Source organism: Aulonocara sp. 'chitande type north' Nkhata Bay, linkage group LG23 (assembly GCF_057382095.1).
Source record: "Aulonocara sp. 'chitande type north' Nkhata Bay isolate Kocher_YH1m ecotype deep benthic linkage group LG23, A_spYH_male_GT1.1, whole genome shotgun sequence".
Taxonomy (NCBI): domain Eukaryota; kingdom Metazoa; phylum Chordata; class Actinopteri; order Cichliformes; family Cichlidae; genus Aulonocara; species Aulonocara sp. 'chitande type north' Nkhata Bay.
This window is the reverse complement of record NC_141365.1, coordinates 2,234,037-2,252,700: the sequence shown is the minus strand read 5'-3', so window position 1 is coordinate 2,252,700 and position 18,664 is coordinate 2,234,037. Positions and strand designations below refer to the sequence as shown.

The 18,664-nt window shown below is 48.0% G+C and overlaps 1 protein-coding gene across 1 annotated transcript in view; it reads right to left on the bottom strand.

The window, feature by feature from the left end:
- obscna (obscurin, cytoskeletal calmodulin and titin-interacting RhoGEF a) overlaps positions 1-15,942 on the bottom strand; it is a 39,277-nt gene extending 23,335 nt beyond the window's left edge. The window contains exons 1-33 of the mRNA XM_086284096.1: positions 15,663-15,942; positions 15,293-15,559; positions 14,377-14,538; positions 14,101-14,205; positions 13,715-13,981; positions 13,362-13,631; positions 13,001-13,267; positions 12,661-12,924; positions 12,307-12,573; positions 11,717-11,986; positions 11,340-11,606; positions 10,907-11,173; positions 10,415-10,687; positions 10,069-10,332; positions 9,684-9,950; positions 9,146-9,412; positions 8,794-9,063; positions 8,342-8,608; positions 7,708-7,983; positions 7,275-7,541; positions 6,408-6,674; positions 5,903-6,169; positions 5,262-5,528; positions 4,848-5,114; positions 4,484-4,750; positions 4,089-4,355; positions 2,528-2,797; positions 2,087-2,365; positions 1,722-1,979; positions 1,361-1,627; positions 972-1,238; positions 587-853; positions 102-368 (exon numbers count right to left, since the gene is read on the bottom strand). Coding sequence (XP_086140222.1) covers positions 102-368; positions 587-853; positions 972-1,238; positions 1,361-1,627; positions 1,722-1,979; positions 2,087-2,365; positions 2,528-2,797; positions 4,089-4,355; positions 4,484-4,750; positions 4,848-5,114; positions 5,262-5,528; positions 5,903-6,169; positions 6,408-6,674; positions 7,275-7,541; positions 7,708-7,983; positions 8,342-8,608; positions 8,794-9,063; positions 9,146-9,412; positions 9,684-9,950; positions 10,069-10,332; positions 10,415-10,687; positions 10,907-11,173; positions 11,340-11,606; positions 11,717-11,986; positions 12,307-12,573; positions 12,661-12,924; positions 13,001-13,267; positions 13,362-13,631; positions 13,715-13,981; positions 14,101-14,205; positions 14,377-14,538; positions 15,293-15,559; positions 15,663-15,789 — 8,428 coding nt within the window. The 5' untranslated portion in view covers positions 15,790-15,942. The remainder of the gene's footprint in view (positions 1-101; positions 369-586; positions 854-971; positions 1,239-1,360; positions 1,628-1,721; positions 1,980-2,086; positions 2,366-2,527; positions 2,798-4,088; positions 4,356-4,483; positions 4,751-4,847; positions 5,115-5,261; positions 5,529-5,902; positions 6,170-6,407; positions 6,675-7,274; positions 7,542-7,707; positions 7,984-8,341; positions 8,609-8,793; positions 9,064-9,145; positions 9,413-9,683; positions 9,951-10,068; positions 10,333-10,414; positions 10,688-10,906; positions 11,174-11,339; positions 11,607-11,716; positions 11,987-12,306; positions 12,574-12,660; positions 12,925-13,000; positions 13,268-13,361; positions 13,632-13,714; positions 13,982-14,100; positions 14,206-14,376; positions 14,539-15,292; positions 15,560-15,662) is intronic.
- Between the last annotated feature and the right edge of the window lie 2,722 nt (positions 15,943-18,664).

The window sequence follows — 18,664 nt, the reverse complement described above, 5'->3', positions numbered from 1 at the left end:
TAAAGGTAATGAATAAAAATGTTCCTGGATTACCCGAGTGATGCTTTAGACGTTAAAATGTCCTGAAAATATACCAAATGCAAATCTATAGTTTAACGTACCTTTTACTGACAGATTTGCACCAGTTTCTGCGTTTCCTGCTTGACACGTGTAGTAGCCGCTGTCCTCGGGTTTGAGCTCTTTTACATGAAGCTGGAGGAGGCAGCCGTCCTGCTTCATCTCATACTTCCTGCTGGCTCTCAGAGGCAGCTTGTTCCTCTTCCACTGCACTGATATCCCAGGCTTGGACAGCTCACAGCACAGTAAGGCTGTACCTCCTTCCTCTGCATCTATGTTTTGTAATTCTTTTCTGAAAAAAGGTTGAAGCTCTGGCAAAAATAAAAGGTTGAGGGATTATCATTAAAAGAAAAATTAAGGTAAGGGCAAATAAGTTATAGAAAGTACATGTGATGTAAAAAGATGACTAAAGTTTGCTCCACTTGTTTTTAACAAGTATAGATGATCAAAAGTAATTTTAAAGTAGTTCCCAGTGATCAAGGGCTTGTGAACACTAACGTTTACCATGTAACTGGCCATAATCACAGACCTTTCACTGTTACAGCTGCAGTGGTCTCTGCACGTCCTGCTTGACACGTGTAGCAGCCGCTGTCCTCGGGTTTGAGCTCTTTTACATGAAGCTGGAGGAGGCAGCCGTCCTGCTTCACCTCGTACTTCCTGCTGGCTCTCAGAGGCAGCTTGTTCTTCCTCCACTGCACTGATATCCCAGGCTTGGACAGCTCACAGCACAGTAAGGCTGTACTTCCCTCCTCTGCCTTCATATTCTGCAGCTCTTTTTGGAAAAATGGTGCAAGCTCTGCAAAAAAGAAGATGGCTTGAAAGTAATGAACGAAAATGTAGAAATGCAGAAATGATTTCTACTCAGATATTAACGATGCTGTAAAACAAACCAAGCAAATCAGCCATTCACACACCTTCCACTGACACATTTGCGCTGGTTTCTGCACTTCCTGCTTGGCATATGTAGCTGCCACTGTCTTCAGGCTTGAGCTCCTTGATGTGAAGCTGTAAGCTGCAGCCCTCTTGCCTGATCTCATACTTCCTGCTGGCTCTCAGAGGCAGTCTGTTCTTCTTCCACAGCACTGACACTCCAGGTCTGGACAACTCGCAGTACAAGGAGGCTGTACCTCCCTCGTCAGCCTCCACACTTCTTAATTCTTTCTTGAAGAATGGAGGAAGTTCTGGAAAATGTGTTAAAAGGGAGAAGAAAGTCCTTTTGAAAGGTTTTCAGTGATGTCACACCATCACCACGCATTATGTTTCTGCCACTGGAAGGATGCTAACACAGTAACACTTCACACACCTTTCACAGACACAGTCGCACTGGTCTCTGCACCCCCTGCTTGGCACGAGTAGCTGCCACTGTCTTCAAGTTTGAGCTCCTTGATGTGAAGCTGGAGGAAGCAACCGTCCTGTCGCATCTCATACTTCCTGCTCGCTCTCAGGGGCAAGCTGTTTTTCTTCCACTGAACTGGAACTCCAAGTTTGGAGAGCTCGCAGTACAGGGTGGCTGAAGCTCCTTCTTCAGCTTCCACACTCTGAAGCTCCTCCTGGAAGAACGGAGGAAGCTCTGGGGGAAAAGGACAGAAATGGGAATAGTTTAAGAAGAACGCCTCACTGTACGTGCTGATCATAAGATTGTTTAGCTCATTGCCCTGAAGTACCAGTGACGGCGAGTTTGGCAGTGCTCTGCATATCTCCTGTATCACAAGAGTATACACCAGTATCCAGGGGGTCGACGTCACGGATGAGCAGCAGGTTGACTTTTCCGTCCTTGCGCATCTCGTATTTATCACCATTTCGAAGAGGAACGTGGTTGCGTTTCCAGGTAACCAAGGTGGTGAGGTCAGAGGTGGTGCAACTCAAAGTTGCCGTCTCGCCCTCCATGACCACTGTGTCTTTGGGCTTCTCCTCCAATAAAACTAGAATTTGATATCAAATCCCAGTGATCATCAGGGGGTACATAACTTTGAAGCATTTTATTAGTTTTTACTTAAATACACCCTCTCTACTGTGTTCTTATGCTCACCTTTAGGCTTAGGAACAACCAGCAGGCGTGCAGAGGTCCTCTCCTCCCCGACCACAAAAGCAACCGTGCCCGTCTCCTCAGGCGTTGTCATGGTGAGGACCAGTCGGTGCTGGCGGCCGCGACACGTCATCTGGTTCATCTCGTTCTTCTGCAGAGGGCTGTTCCCAAGCCACCAGACGCCCTCGCTCACGTCTGCGTGGCTCAGCTCGCACACAAACACCGCGTCCTCTCCCGCTGTCACCGTTTTGTCTTGAAGCTCTGTAACGATCCGAACGCGCTCTGTGGAGGAAGCAGGAGCTAGATACAGCTTCAGCAGAAAAGGGAATTTGATACGTTTACATTAACTCAACTCAGAAGGGTCCGCTCTGGATTTCGTGTCATGTAAATAAATGAGCCCAATACTTCAACAAATAATGACATTAGACTGCCATATACACCCACCCCTGACAATCAACTTGGCAGTGGTCTTTTTGCCCCTGGTGATGCAGCTGAACTCCCCAGCATCCTCCAGATGCAATTTCTTGATCTGCAGAGTGTGACTGGGGCCTTTCTTTGTCACGATACAGCGTTCTCCTTCTTCCACCACGGTGTTGCCCTTCTTCCACGTTACGGGCACATTAGGACTGGAGACTTCACAGGAGAACAGCACAGACTTCCCCTCCACCACAGTTTGGCTCTCGAGTTCCTTTTCAAAGAACACCGATGCTGCCGCTGCGTGAAGAAAGAGATATTCAGATTACTTTTTTAACAAAGAGGCGATGATCACAGTGTGGTGGGCGTGGCTTGCACTGCCGTGCAGGTAAGGCGGACGCACCTGCACAGCATCCGCAAAAAAGTGTGTGTCGTGAACGTCAACCTTGAGTTGTAATAAAGAGATGCTTGAAAGCATGAACGTGCACCGGGTCTGCTGTGGGTTTGTTACAGTGGTGCTGAACCCCAGGAAGGGGACACAGCAGACCCGCGACTGGGCCAGCCGGGGAAGGAGCTGACCCAGATGGCGGCTGAGATGGTGGCCACACAGCAGGAAGAACTGGAGGACCTGGTTAAGTGCCGCATGCAGAGGATCGCGAGTCTGGCGGCTCAGATCCAGTCCTGGCCGACATCGCCGCCACCCCCACCGTCATCCCTCGAATGCATGGGAGTGGCCGACGTCGGGAATGTTCTGGCGCCCGTGCCGGCCCCCAAGTTGCAACCAGCCAGGACGCAGCCTGCCGCCGCACCCATCCCCACTCCTCAGGTGGGAACGGCTTGTACCGCCTGTTGTTGCCTTTTCCTGCTCCCTGGAGGAGGGCCACGAAACAACCACTGGGTCCACCAACAGCTCACCCACCTGCTCAGCCCGAGCCGGAGGTCAGCACACGGCGAGCACAGGGGGAACCTGCCAAGCTGTCGCTGGAGGAGGAGGCGGAGCACGAGGGTCCATGCCTGACGGGTGACAGGAAGGAAAAAGAGGAGCTGCGCGGGGGTTCACGCCTACTTGTGGAGGAGGCGCGTGAGGATCCGTGCCTGCCGGTGGTCAGGGAGGCGCGTGAAGGTCTGACAGAGGCGCAGTTCTCACCGGGGTGGTAAGCGGTTCAGGAAAGGGATAAATTAATGGGTTCATATCAATTGTGGGATTGCGGTTCCACAAATACAACTCCAGCATGTTTAATGCACAGTTATACAGCGCAGGTCGGGCCTGAAGGATAAGAGTTCAGCCTTGGCAGGGGATCAGTCCGACAGGGCCTCCACTCCTGGCCGCCGCCAGGCACACAATGCACCCGACCCCTACGGTGCCTCCTGCGGGTGGTGGACCTGCAGGAGGATGGGCCCGTGTCCCCTTTTTGGGCTGTGCCCGGCCGGGCCCCATGGACTAAAGCCTAGCCACCAGACGCTCTGCCTCGGGCTTGGCTCCAGAGCGGGGCCCTACCAGGGGGCAAAAGCCCCCAGACAACATAGCCCATGGGTCCAGGGTAGCAATTCGCAATAAAATGCAATAAAGAAAAGTAAACTGTTCGAATACCTCTCACGTTGACTTCAGCTGTCGTCTTCTGCTCCCCGAAGGCGCAGCTGTACTCGCCAACATCCTCTGGCTGGATGTTTCTGATGGTCATCTCAGCTACCCTCCCCTTCAGCGTCATCTGATACCTTCCTCCATGATAAAGCTGGTCCTCCCCCTTCCACCACTGCACGGGCACCCCGGCCCTGGATAGTTCACAGCGCAGGGACACGTTGCCTCCTTCAGGGGCCTCCTGGTTCTTCAGACCCATTTTGAACGTGAGCGGGATAGCTGTGGATGTGGAGAAGAAAATCGAATTTGAAGTCTAACGATCAGGAAAGAACATATTTCATTTGGTAAACGTAGGCTTTAGGAGCATGAATGAACCAGACACTTTCACATCTACACTCTTGGCTTACGTGTGATTGTGACATTGGCTGTAGTCTTGACATCTCCATAGAAACAGCTGTAGAGGCCGCTGTCCTCCAGTTGTGCGTTTTTGATCGTCAGCTCCATGACGCTGTTTCGATTTTTCATCTGGTGCTTGAAATTATTCCTCAGCAGCTCTTCTCCTTTCCGCCACTCCACAGCAAGGCCGGGCTTGGACAGCTCGCAGCTCAGGGTCAGGCTGTTCTCCTCCTCCACCTGCTGGTTCCTTAGCTTAGTCTTGAATGTGACCGGCGGCGCTGCAAGAAGCACCAAAGAGGAGTTATGGAGTTATTTGACTTTTATAAAAGTTCATTCTTTCAGATTGAGTGTTTCTAGTGTGGGAGCTGGGTTTACCTTTAACTGTGAGCTCAGCAGTGGATTGGCTGTCTGTAGTCTTGCAGGTGTATTTGCCGGCATCGCTCTCCTCCACGTTGTTGATGATCAGCTTGGTGACGCGTCCCTCCTGTTTCATCTCGTATTTGTATCCAGGCTTCAGAATCACTCTGCCTTTCCTCCAGTCCACCGGAGCTCCGGGTTTGGAGAGCTCACAGCAGAAAACGCCACCGTCCCCCTCCCTCACCTCCAAATTCTCAACCTCCTTTGTAAATGTAACAGGAAGTGCTACAGAAAAGAAAACAAAGTGAGTGAAATCTGAAATTACAAGTCATTTTCTAAATCTGCCGTTAACAGGAAGTGCTGGGTGTTTTCTCCTGTGGTCATTCCCAGCTGGACAGTTTGTATCTCTACCCCAGCTGTAGTGAAGCTTACCTCTTACTTTGATGTCAGCTGATGTCACAACAGTCCCAACAGAACAGCTGTACTCGCCAGAGTCTGCCAGAGTTACGTTTCTGATTAACATCTCCGCCACTCGGCCTTCTTGCTTTGTTTGTATTTTTTCTCCCTCTTTCACCAGTTGAGCGTCTTTCCTCCACTCCACGGGGACTCCAGCTTTGGAAAGCTCACAGCGTAAGGTCACGCAGCCCTCCTCCACAGCTTCCTGGTTCTTCAGTTTCTGCTTAAAGGTCACTGGTATTGCTAAGGAGTGATAGCCAGAAACATTACAAAAACATTTGTAGATTGTTAAAGCTTAATTATAAATGGCCTGTATTTGTATAGCACTTAGTCCCTAAGGACCCCAAAGCTTTACACATCCACACACATTCACACACTGGTGATGGCAGCTACATCGTAGCCACAGCCACCCTGGGGCGCACTGACAGAGGCGAGGCTGCCGGACACTGGCGCCACCGGGCCCTCTGACCACCACCAGTAGGCAACGGGTGAAGTGTCTCGCCCAAGGACACAAAGACCGAGTCGGGGCTTGAACCGGCAACCTTCCGATTGCAAGACGAACTCCCAACTCTTGAGCCACGATCGCCCCGTGAACGATGTTGCTGAATGCATCTCACCAGTAATAATTGTTGTTGCCGTGGATTTTATCTCATCACAAATGCAGCTGTAGGTGCCGCTGTCCTCGGGGAGGCTTTTCCTGATGTGGAGCTCGTGGATGCAGCCGCTCTGCTTGATCTGGTATTTGTCTCCGTTTGAAAGGACAGTGTCTCCCTTTGTCCACTGCACGGGGACCCCAGGCTGGGACAGCTCACAGCACAGTGTAACAACACCGCCCTCCTGCACCTGAATATTCTTCAAGTCTTGAAGAAATTTGATGGGCCGCTCTAGAAAAGAGCAGAGGAGACATCCTGAAATGCACGTCAGCTTTATGCTGCTGTAGCTCTGACAGGTAGACACTGAGATGAAGTCAATGACATATAAAATAGATTTAAACAAAGATATATGTATATACTGCGTCATTTTTGAGTCACCATACTTCTGTTCGTCATCTTCATCTTTAAATGTTGCTTTATGACATTCAGGATGCTGGAAAACTGCTACAGTGAAAGCAGCAGCGCTCACCATTCACTCTGATCTCAGCTGTTGTCCTCTGTTCTCCACATATACAAGTATAATCTCCACTGTCCTCCACACAGAGGTCTGCGACCTTCATCTCCACCTGCAGGTCCTTTTTCCTCATCTGGTACTTGTCTCCATTCTTCAGCAGCTCTCCTCCTCTCCTCCACTCCACCGCGGACGCAGGTTTGGTGAGCTCACAGCGCAGAACCACACCGCTGCCCTCCGTCACCTCCTGATTGGCTAGCAGTATCTTGAAACTAGGCGGTAACTCTAACGAAAACCAAGAGCCACAGAGAACATCACGTGTCGCGCACTAAAGGGATGTGATTTTAAAATACATAAACAATTATTACAGATAAAATTAAAGGTCACACTGAAATCCATAAAGCATAGGAGGGTTGTTTATGGTACAACTTCAGCAATGAGTGGAAAACACGACTACAGGTGGAGAAATCCAGTATCCAGTGTCCACTCTGCTACAAAGCTACTACAGAGGAGACGCGGGTATTCGATATGCGCTATAATGGATTAAACTCTAATCCATTATATTCCAGGCTGTGTTTGTCTCATGATGCCTGCATGAGACAAATGATGGACTGCTGCTCATAATAAGATTCAGGAAGCTTTGGCTTCAATGATGCAGGACTTTACAGTAGAGGACACACTGTGACACAAACTGGGTGACGATATGGAAACATGAGTGAGTTCACACAGTGATGACGGTCTACTTAGTTCATTCTGACTATTATGTGGCTGACCTCTTTGACGTCTGCGCTTGGGTGACTCTGTTAAATAATGACATCAAAATTCAAAAAGAAGGAAGAAGAGTGCTTTATGAAATCACGATCAGATGTCGGGGGTGCGTCTCACCTACGACTGTGAGCTCAGCAGTCGATTGGCTGTCTTTAGTCTTGCAGGTGTATTTGCCGGCATCGCTCTCCTCCACGTGGTTGATGACCAGTTTAGTGACGCGCCCGTCCTGTTTCATCTCGTATTTCTCTCCAGGCTTCAGAACGACTCTGCCTTTCCTCCAGCTGACTGCAGCTCCAGGTTTGGAGAGCTCACAGCAGAAAACGCCGCTGTCCCCTTCCTTCACCACCAGGCTCCGGATCTCCCGTTTAAATGTTACAGGAAGTGCTGTTGGAAAATGGATCTTTTTTGGTGATTGAATTTGCAAAGTGCCGTTTACACCTATCCGCTGTATTTGTTTCTTATTCAGTCTTTATTTCTGCTTTTTCATGTAGCACAGAGGTTAAATAGCCAGGACCGATGCAGTTAAGGTCACAAACTGATTTAAACGTACGTTTCACTTTGACTTCAGCGGTGGTTTTCTCATCTCCTGTGATGCAGCTGTATTTTCCTGCGTCTTCCGGTTGGATGTTTAAAACGGTCAGTTTAGCCGTCTTTCCTTCGAGCTCTGTGCGATACTTTCCCCGAGATCCCTCCTCAGAGAGCAGCTGCCCCTGCTTCTGCCACTGAATCGGGACTCCCTTCTTTGACAGCTCACACTGCAACGTCACGCTGCTCCCTTCTTCGGCCACCTGACTCTTCAGGCTCACCTTAAATGTCGCAGGGATCGCTGTCAAAGCAGGCACATATATTTTTATATGTGTGAAGTAAAACAAAGACAAGAACGAGACAAATATGATTTACAGGTCAAAGTTCAGTGAAAAGACATTTTTCTCAGGTCTCTGTGCAGTACGTTGAAAAGCAACGTTTATCGTTACTGCTTCCACAGAGATAAAGAAGGTAAGTAGCAGCCAGGTGATGTGCTTAACGAACTGATCCTCAGGAAGTGTGACCGACAGAAGCAGAAACGATGGAAGTTTGCTAGTGTGAGCATTCGGGTCTGTGACACCTGAGCAAAGGTCAGACGGTGCAGGCCTCATTTAGCAGGGCTAAGTAATAACGAGATGTGGCACCGAGAGTAAACTCACCAATAACTTTAACCGTAGACTTTGTCCTCTGCTCTCGGCACACACATGTGTAGACACCGCTGTCCTCTGGTACGGCATCTCTGATGCTCAGCTCCAGGACCGAGCCCCTCTGTTTTATCTGGTGCTTGTCTCCGTGCTCAAGCAGATCTCCTCCGAGCCTCCATTCCACTGGGACACCAGGTTTAGAGATCTCACAACACAGCGTGATGTTGTGTCCTTCCTCGACTTGTACATTTTTTAGCTTTTGTTTGAAGACGATGGGAAGAGCTGAAAGGCAAAGTAAGTGGACGAGATAAGTGAAGCGCCTGAAAACAAACATGCAGCACGTCCTTCTTTCACGGGTCTGCTCTGAAATTCACTGAGGTAATTAATTAAAGCCGTAATGTGTGGGTTTCAAATGTGTGACTGCCTGTACCTGCCAGATACACAGAAAACACTAGAACATAAGTTACCATTAACAGTCAGAGTGGCGGTGGTCTCCACGTTTCCACAGATGCACGTGTAGATGCTGCTGTCCTCGGGGGTCGCATCAAAGATCCTCAGCTCGACGAGCATGTCTCTCTGTCGTACGTGACATTTCTCTCCATTTCTAATCGGTTCATCCCCGCCTTTCCTCCACTCCACCGACTGACCGGGTTTGGAGAGCTCACAGCGTAACGTGGCAGTGTTGCCCTCCTCTATCAACACGTTCCTCAGCTTCTGCTTGAAGGTGACTGGGAGAGCTGAGAAACCCATTAAGACCAGATAAATAATCACAGATGGCCTCATATTCCTTTATCAGCTCGTTGGTAAATAAAGTCCTACCAGTAATCCTGACAGTGGCAGATGTCATCTGATCAGCACACACACAGCTGTAGACCCCACCGTCCTCGGGCACAGGTTTCCATATGAGGAGCTCCAGTGTGGTCTCCCGTTTCCTTATCTGGTACTTCACACTGTTCTTCAGCACCTCATCCTCTTTCCTCCACTCTACCGGGATCCCAGGTTTGGAAATTTCACAGCGCAGTATGACGCTGCTGCCCTCCTCTGCTTGCATATTCTTGAGTTGTTGTATGAATGTGATAGGAACAGCTGGAAAATAAGGAGTGACATCATAGACGTGAATAAAAGAGGATAAAAGCTTGTGTGATAGTTTATTGCATTAGCAGCTGTACCTGTGTGTGGCTAACTGCCATATATCAGTGCACAGTAAGTTATTGCATGTTGCATGCGTCTGTATTTCTCACTGCTCCTTTTATACTTGCATGAGCTCGCAATGGATGTGAAACATGTTGTAAATGCTAAAGAAGAAGTTTTTGGTAAAGCTGTGTCAGGTGAGTTTGTAGTGTGATGAAGACTTTACCGTGTACTTTGAGACTTGCTGTAGTGTGGTGGTCTCTGCACAGGCATGTGTACTGTCCAGCGTCCTCGGGTTTCAGGGCTTTGATGGTCAGAGAGTTGATCGTCTTCCTCTGTTTCATCACGTACTTGTCTCCTGGCCTGATGCTCTCAAAACCTTTCTTCCAGTGGACGTGGACCCCAGGCAGAGAGTACTCACAGGTCAGGGTGACAGCTTCTCCTTCTTTGGCCTCCACATGCTTCAAATGGTGGATGAACTCTGCTGGGATGGCTAGGAGTGACAATGAGGAGGTCTTTGCTTATTATAATTTCTCCAATCTAATCATATACAATCTACCAGAAATGTTCGACCCACAGCAACCACGTGACAAATAAATCCCTATTGGTACCTTTGACAGCGACCGCGGCCCTGGTTGTAACAGAGCCAGCACTGCACTCGTACACTCCTGCATCTGTTTTACAAACTTCTCGAATGGTCAGCCGAGCTTCGCACCCCAAACGACTGGTAAAGTATCTTGAGGAGTTCCACATGAGACAGCCATCTTTGTACCACAGGATGTGACACGGCTTGGAGGTCACACAGGACAAAATCAAACCACCTCCTTCGATGGCCTCGCAGTCCTCAAGTGACTTACAAATGGTGGGACGCCTTTCTGGTGTCATGAGCAGATGAAGCACAGCACATGTAAGATGTGACAAAAAATACACGTTAAAACCCAAAGATCTCAGCTTTACCTCGAACCAACAGCGAGGCGTACGATCTTTTGTCCCCTGCTGCGAAGGAAATGGTGCCGGTGTCTTTACGGGCCAGCTGTTTAAACGTCAGGGTGTGGAAGCCTCCTGAAAGCACCTGGATCTCATTGAGCTCGTTGGTATAAAGCAAAGTCTCATCCAAATACCACTTGGCCCCAGCGTAGTCACTGGGAGAGATACGACACCTGAACGTGACCGTGTCCCCCTCCAGACACTCAACGTCTTCCAGTTCATCCAGAATCACCACCTTCTGACCTGCGAGACGGAAAAGACAAAACTCTGACAAACTTGCAGCATACATGACCCGATCAGCACCATTAGATTTTTACCAAACATTTTACTCAGCAATGATAAACGTTGCATTGCAGCACTCATCGTATTGGCATTTCTCCCAGTGTGTTGGTTCCTTTGTTTTACAGTGTTTTCCATCACTGCCTGATATGGCCCAGTTTGATTTAAATGATCCACGCTCACCTTGCACAGTCAGCTGTGCCCGGCTTTGCATGGTGCCAACGTCACATATATAAATATCTGTGTCCGATTTCTCCAGTGAGGTGATGGCGAGCGACAGCACCACGCCCTTCTGCCTGATGACATACTTCCTTCCAGGCCGCAGCTCAATCAAGCCCTTCAGCCAGGTCACACGCTTGGCTGGCTGCCTCGTCTCGCACTCGAGTGTCACCTTTCCTCTTTCTTCTGCTCGAGTGTCTTTCAGCTCCCTGGCAAATGTGTGCTGTAACTCTGAAATGAAAAGGCAGCTTAGTAAAGCCGATCCAGCCATGAAAAGCCCAAAGACATATAAGCGTGGAGACAATATCGATCCTTTCAATCTGCTGCAGCCTGTGTTTTACCACTACCTGTAAATGGTTGCTAACCAAGAATGAATGAAAAGTCAAATCGAGGCTACCTCTGATCTCAAGCTTGGCACGGGAGGCCACGCCTTCGGCCTCACAGCTGTACTCTCCAGAGTCTCGGATAGTGGTGCTTTTGATCACCAACCGTGCCAGATGTTTCTCCACGCTCATCTCATACTTGGGGCTCTCCTTGATCAGACGCCCGTTTTTCAGCCAACGGATGGTGACTTCTGGTTTGGTGATTTCACAGCTCAGCTCTGCATCCTCACCAGGCACGGCCTTGACGTTCAACAAGTCCCTGAAGATGTGCACTGGCTTCTCTGTGTGAGAAAGGGCACATTTCAACATCTTGAAACAATTTACAGTGTAGGATATGTATAATGTGTATAAACTCTCCAGGCGTGACCATATCTTAGGAAAGATTATGTACCTTGAACAAAAAGCATGGTCCTACAGGTTAGATCTTTAATGGTGAAGACCACATCTCCAGCGTCAGTAAGTAACGCATCTCTAACTGTCATCGTATACATGCGGCCGCTGTTGGTGAGCTGAATGCGGCTGTTGGTAGCCATGAGCTGGCCGTTAATGGTCCAGGAAGGTTTATCGTCAAGATCATGGGAGAGAAGACACTCAAAGGTGCAGGTGTCTCCCTCGAGGACAGCCGTCGTCTTCAAACGCTGGACAATTGTAATGTGTAAGTCTGTAAATAAATACAATCAGTGAATGACCACATATGTCAGCTGAATGCTATACTAACTGTGGATGAGAGCTCAGAAAGGTTTAATGCCACCAACACTCATTAAACATGGTGCAGAGTAAAGGAATAATGACCTTATTTAACTTCTTAAATGGTTTCAGAAATACAAGAGCTTTTACTGATAAACTCGCATAAAACAATTTACCCTGTGGTTTGAGAGCTTATTAGAAATGGCGTTTCTTCTTCTACTCACCATTAGAGATGGACCGATCCGATATTACGTATCGGACATGAAAAAGTGGTATCGGTCCATCTCTACTCACCATGTACTGTGACTTTGGCTTTGGTCTGACTTGTGCCGAGATCACACGTGTACTGTCCTGCATCGTCCTTGCTCAGTGAATGGATGATCAAAGCCATGGACTTCCCAAACTGGAGCAGCTCGTGTTTGTCATCAGCTGTCAGAACTACACCGTCCTTCTTCCAAGCAGGGCTCGCCGTCTCTTTGGAAATCTCACACTGAAGACAAAGCTCCCCTTGCTCCTCTCCAACTGCATCCTCCAGAGGCCTCAGGAACACTGCTGGGCATTCTGGGACACATTACAGGTTAGTCTTTGTGTTGTTATCATTGCAATTTATGTTTCTGAGAAATTTAAGCAACTCCTTCTGTCACTGACCTTTGACCTTTAAGGTGGTTGTCTCAGTGAGAAGGCCCGCTTTGAAGGTAACCCTGCTCTCCTGTGGCCGAAGCTTTTTGATTGTGAGGCTGTGCATGGTGCCCATGTGGTGGATCTTGTTGATGGCGTTGGAATAGAGCCGGACATTATTGAGGAGCCACTCCACATTGGCCACCACGTAGTTGAGTTCACACGAGAAAGTGGCGACGCCATTCTCCTCAATTTCCACCGGTTCAAGGTGTTTGATCAACTTCAGTGTCCGCACTGCAATACAAAGGCTCAATTCATCAACGTGTCCTGAAAAGGCTTCATATTAACGTTTGCATCACCCTGAACCTACCTTCTACTTTAACGTGTGCCGAGCTCTGTGACCCTCCAGCCAGACAGCGGTACTGTCCCGCATCCATCCCCGTCAGGCCGTGGATGGTCAGCCCTGCTCGTTTCCCCTCCCTCTTCATGCTGTACTTGTTAGAGGATTTCAGAGCTGTGCGGCCCTTAAACCAGCGCACCACCCTGGGAGATGGGGCGAACTCACAGCTCAGAGTCACAGAGCTGCTCTCTTTTGCCTCCACGTCATCCAAGTGGTGGACCACCTGAAGAGGCCGCTCTAAAAGGGGAGACAGGTTTAGTTCAGCAGCGTGTTTCCATTATTTCACTGGAGAATACCATGTTATCAGTTTGAGGCGGTGTGGGAGATTCACCTTTAACCGTAAGCTGAGCGGTGGAACGACTCTTGCCAGCGACAAAGACCACCGGGCCTGACATGGAGCTTTCTGTAGAGGTGAAGCACAGGCTGTGGAGGGTGGCCTCCCTGTCAATGTCCACTGCCGCGCATGGCTCCATGACCTCACCGTTCAGCGTCCACTTTGGTGGCCTCCCTGATTTCAAGTTGGTCTCTACCTGGAATCGTGCAGGCTCTGGCTCCATCACCTCCACCGATTTCATCCCCCGCACTATGGTGATAGCCTGCTCTGCACGTACAGCATAATACATATTACCTCTACTGCACAGCTCCTGACATCATAGTTTGATTTCATAAGTGTGGGAACCTCACCCTCCACCAGAAGCTGGCAGGAGGTTTTATCATCCTGTGCGTCACATGTATAGGTGTCTTCATCTGACGAGCAGACGTCATTGATAGCAAGCTGCCTGTAGATATCTTGGCTGATTAGCTGATACTTCTTGCTGGGAAGTAGCTCCTTCCTGTTCTTGTACCACCTGACCTCAGCATTAGGCCGTGACACCTGGCACTCTAGCAGACCTCGGTGGCGATACATGGCGATTTTTACTCTCAGAGGACGCACTATTTGGACTGGAAGCTCTGAGAGTGGAAGAATAAACTCAGGTTTTATGATCTTTATTGTTTTATAAGAGCTATTTCTTGTGTGTTCATCAGGATTTCCTTCATGCCCAGTGTGAGGTATGAATCTCGGGGCTCACCTTGTACCGTGAGGGTTGCACAGGATGAGACCCGCTCTGCCGTGAACCTGATCTCTCCTGCATGTTCTGGTCTGACTGACTTGAAGGACAGAGAATGAGTTTCACCTGAAATCACATTAAACCCAGTATTTTATTCTGCTTATAACCTTTTCCTCGGTTAATTCTCAGAGTTCCCCTTATGGTTCAGGTACCAATGACTGAAGCTCATCAGTTCAAGCAACTATAAGGCTAGCTCCCCCAAAATAAGGCCTACTGCTAAGATAACTGATCTTTTACCTTGGTGTCTGATCTTGATGCTGTCCCCAGGACGGATCCGGCAGTCATCTCTGTACCACCGACCATCCACATCCATCTGGCTGACCTCGCACACGAAGGTTACAGGTTGACGCTCGACTGTGTCGACATCTTCCAGCTCCTTCACGATGTGAATGTCCCTAGCTGGCAGGAAATATCCACACTATGACTCGAAACTTAGTGAAAGTAACCAAAGAGAGCTTTTTGCCACTAAAATATTGGCTAACTGCAATCTGACATATTACTCCATATCATTATTTATTTATTGAACTAAATGGCCTGTATTTGTATAGCTTTACTAGTCCCTAAGGACCCAAAGCGCTTTACATATCCAGTCATCCACCCAGTCACACACACATTCACACACTGGTGATGGCAGCTACATTGTAGCCACAGCCACCCTGGGGCGCACTGACAGAGGCGAGGCTGCCGGACACTGGCGCCACCGGGCCCTCTGACCACCACCAGTAGGCAACGGGTGAAGTGTCTCGCCCAAGGACACAAGGACCGAGACTGTCCAAGCCGGGGCTCGAACCGGCAACCGTCCGATTACAAGACGAACTCCCAACTCTTGAGCCACGATCGCCTGAACGAACTAAAATGAAAGACGGTGCGCTGTGACTGTATGTTCTGCGGTTCCATAGCTTTGTTGGGTTCATAACACTGATTAACACCGTCTGTCCAAGTCCAGCAGTTGTTGGACATTTCAACTACAGCATGCACTTCACTGCAGAAACTACAGCCTCTTAAAGACACGTATGAACCTCGAGTTAGTGGTTCAGGTTATCGAAGCCCCGGAGAAAGTCACTGACCTGATTTTGGGATCTAACACAGAGATGGTCTGGGCCATATAAAAACATTCAATCCTGTGAGCATGCAAGTAGTTCTGTCACATTACCTCTGACAGTGAGTCGGCCTGAGGTCTGAATGCCATTAGCTTGGAAGGAGAACAAACCGGCATCTCCCAAAGCCACCCTGTTCAGTAAGAGGGAGTGTTTCTTCCCGTGTGTGCTGATGCGACAGTTGGGTTTAGATTTGAGCTGCGTCCCATCCCTCATCCACACGCCCTCTATGTAGGCTAGGTTAAGAGATACCTCAAAGGAGCAGCTCTCACACTCTGAGACCTCTGCGTCATCCAATCCCTTCACCACCTGCAGACGGTTCTCTGGCAAACACACACACACAGGCGGCGTTAGAGGCCTAAAGGCCTTTGACTCATGGTGAGAACTCTGTTGAAAAAGCACAAATGCATTTAGAAATAAACATACTTGCAGCTGCTACTATTCCTCCAGGCTTATTGTCTCCCATGTCTCTTGTTCTTGACTGGAGAAGTTTGTTTTCTATCACAGTCAGCAGGCTGCAAATACAAACGTACCCGAGGTGACCCTGAGTCATGATATGTTGTCTAACCGTGTTACAAAAAGAGAAATCAGCTTTTCCACGAACTCATTCAGCTCACAGTTCAGGGGTACAGACATTACTGATTTCTGCATAAGTGCTTAAATCTTTTGGACATCATTGCAAAAACAGATTAATTCCTTTCAGGCTAACCATCAAACCACAACGTCCAAAATGGTAACCCCATCAAACTGATATACATGGCATCAGTGTCTCATGTTGTTGATCCCTGTGATGGCGTGCCAGTCAGTAATGAAGAGCAGAGTAATCTCTGTCACCGCACTTGGCTGAGTTCATCCCCACCAATATAGACTCAGCTGTGATCAAACCTCCATAAGGCAACATGAGCTGAACTCAGAGGAAGGGAAAGCTCTGAAAAGCCAACAAGCGATCGACCGATTGATATGATATTTGAGATCATCAAACACGCCAGCTCCTCCCAGCAGCGCTCCAAGCATAGGCCAGTCTGCTCCATTACATTACCTACAGCTAAAATGGTATTTTATGATGCGTCACACACGCCACTGTCTTTGGAACCAGTTATCTAGATTACCTAATATTTTATCATAAGCCTATTAAAATCTATTCTGCAAAATAAACACCAGAGAAATAAAAACTGAAATCCTTTCAGAGCAATACAGCAAACCAGCTTAATACAACTCTGCAATATAATTCAACTATATTCCAGTGATACTCTATTCAACAGGGTTTCTTGTTGGCTATATTCAACTGCAAAAATAAAAAATATCATTTCTATACACATTTCCAAATTAAAGAAGAATACATAAGCTTACCTGCACCAATGCACCAGCTCTCAAACTAAGCAGGTGATCTATAGGACGAACACATGCCTGCATGCACTGTTTCTGCACCTGTTTCAAAAAAGCAAAACTACTTTATCCAAAGCAAACACGAGCTGGATGAAACCTCCAGCGTGGCCACTGATCCTTTGGGAGTGCTGTGCTGTTTCTCACAGAGCCTTTAAGGTTAACAAGATGCATTTAATCCACCAAAGAGCGTGTCCATGCCTCCTTGTGCATCCCAGTTCCCAAAGTTGACAGGCTATAGTGCTTTCTCTTTTTTTCCTGCTGTTATGGAGCATAGTGCTGAACAGCTGACATATCTCTCCCCACACACTAACCTCCAAAATAGCCTTCTGTCAGTATGAGGGCAAAGATAGCTTTGGCTTTAATGGTGCAAGGCACCATATGCTCGACATCACTGGAACCATGAAAAACAATCAGAATGTAAACAGTGGTCCCAGTGTCTCTGATGGTTTTCCACCGTGCATCAATGAGGGGTTGACCAGCTTAGAAACATGACAACAAAACGTAGATTCACCTTATTTTAAAGCAACCTTTGTATTGCATCAGAAGGTCTGCAGCATTTTCTCTCAACAACGAGACCAAAATGACCGAACAGCATCAGACGAGTCTCTGCACCATGAGGCTGATGGGGTTTAATCGCCTGCTCTGTACAACCCCGACCCACAGGTTCAAGGTTCAAGGTTCTTTATTTGTCACATGCATCATAGTTATACAAGTATAACACACAATGAAATGTAGCCTGACATGTGCAAAATAATTGGGGGGGGGGGGGTGTAGAGGAAGAACATTATATATATATATATATATATATATATATATATATATATATATACACACACACACACACACATTGGGTGCCACAGTGTCTAAAACCTGTTACAGATACAGACGTCAAACAGGTAACAGGAAAGAGGTGGTTTCTTCCACTGTTAATGCTAAAAGGTCATGAAAGATGCATACGTCCTTAAAATCGTTACAAAACAAGTTTGAATGTAGGATTTTCTGTCATCCACACAGGGTCAAAGCATACATACACACATGTAAAATCAAATCAAGTCCCACCTTCATAAGACACCTTTGGAGCCTCGGGCATAACTCTGGCTGCATATTTCACCACTCATCACGGCCTGGTGGGTTTCCTTTTAAACATAGTCAGTAAATTTGAAGTTGGGGTTTTGGGACGGTCCATCAGAGAAGCATCACAGAGCTACATCAGAACAGCTGCAGATCAAACACAAACAACTGGACAAAAGTACCAGTTATTTGGATATGTCACCACTTTGCTGAGGAAGACCAGCCAAGCTGTCGCCCTCCGCTGAGAGGATGTTCAGGAACAGCCCAGAAACCACCAGGGTTAAAGTGTGTCATGAACTCGAAACCGCTGGAACACCAGCGTCACTGTCCACAGTCAAAACAAGACAGAAGCCACTGCTCCATAATCGAAGCCTTAAAGTGCAGTTGAAATTTGCAGGCGTACACATGGACAAACCAAATGCCTTCTCCAAAAGATCAAAAGTCAAGCATGGTGGTAGTAGCATTATGCTCTGGGGCTGTTTTGCTGTGAGTAGTACTGGAGGCCCTAAGAAGGAGACCCTCCAAAATCCTCAATTTCACGATGGTTGGATAGATTTTGCTAAGGGACATTTAACCTAATGTTATTTGGGGCGGGGGTTAAGGAAAACACAGAATAAATCCAAACTTGTGCACCAATTCTTGTTTTTTAAAAGTTCAAAGAAATCATTAAAACCTCAAATTACTCTGACATCCATGTCCGTGATTACTGTATGTAACCTTTTGACCACAACTATGGTCTGTGTGGCTGCATCTGGGATCTGAAAAGCTCAGTTTGCCCCAAAAACCAAATACAGGAAACATTACAATGAGACGGTCAAAGCCCAGCAGCCAACCGTGCTTCAGCCTTTATGCTATTGTTTTAACCATTTTTACGTAGTTCAGATTTGTGGGAATCCCTCATCAAAAAGAAGAAAGCCAGAGCCAGGCAGCATTGTGTAAACCTCAGTCTGACAGACAGTCCCATGTGCCAG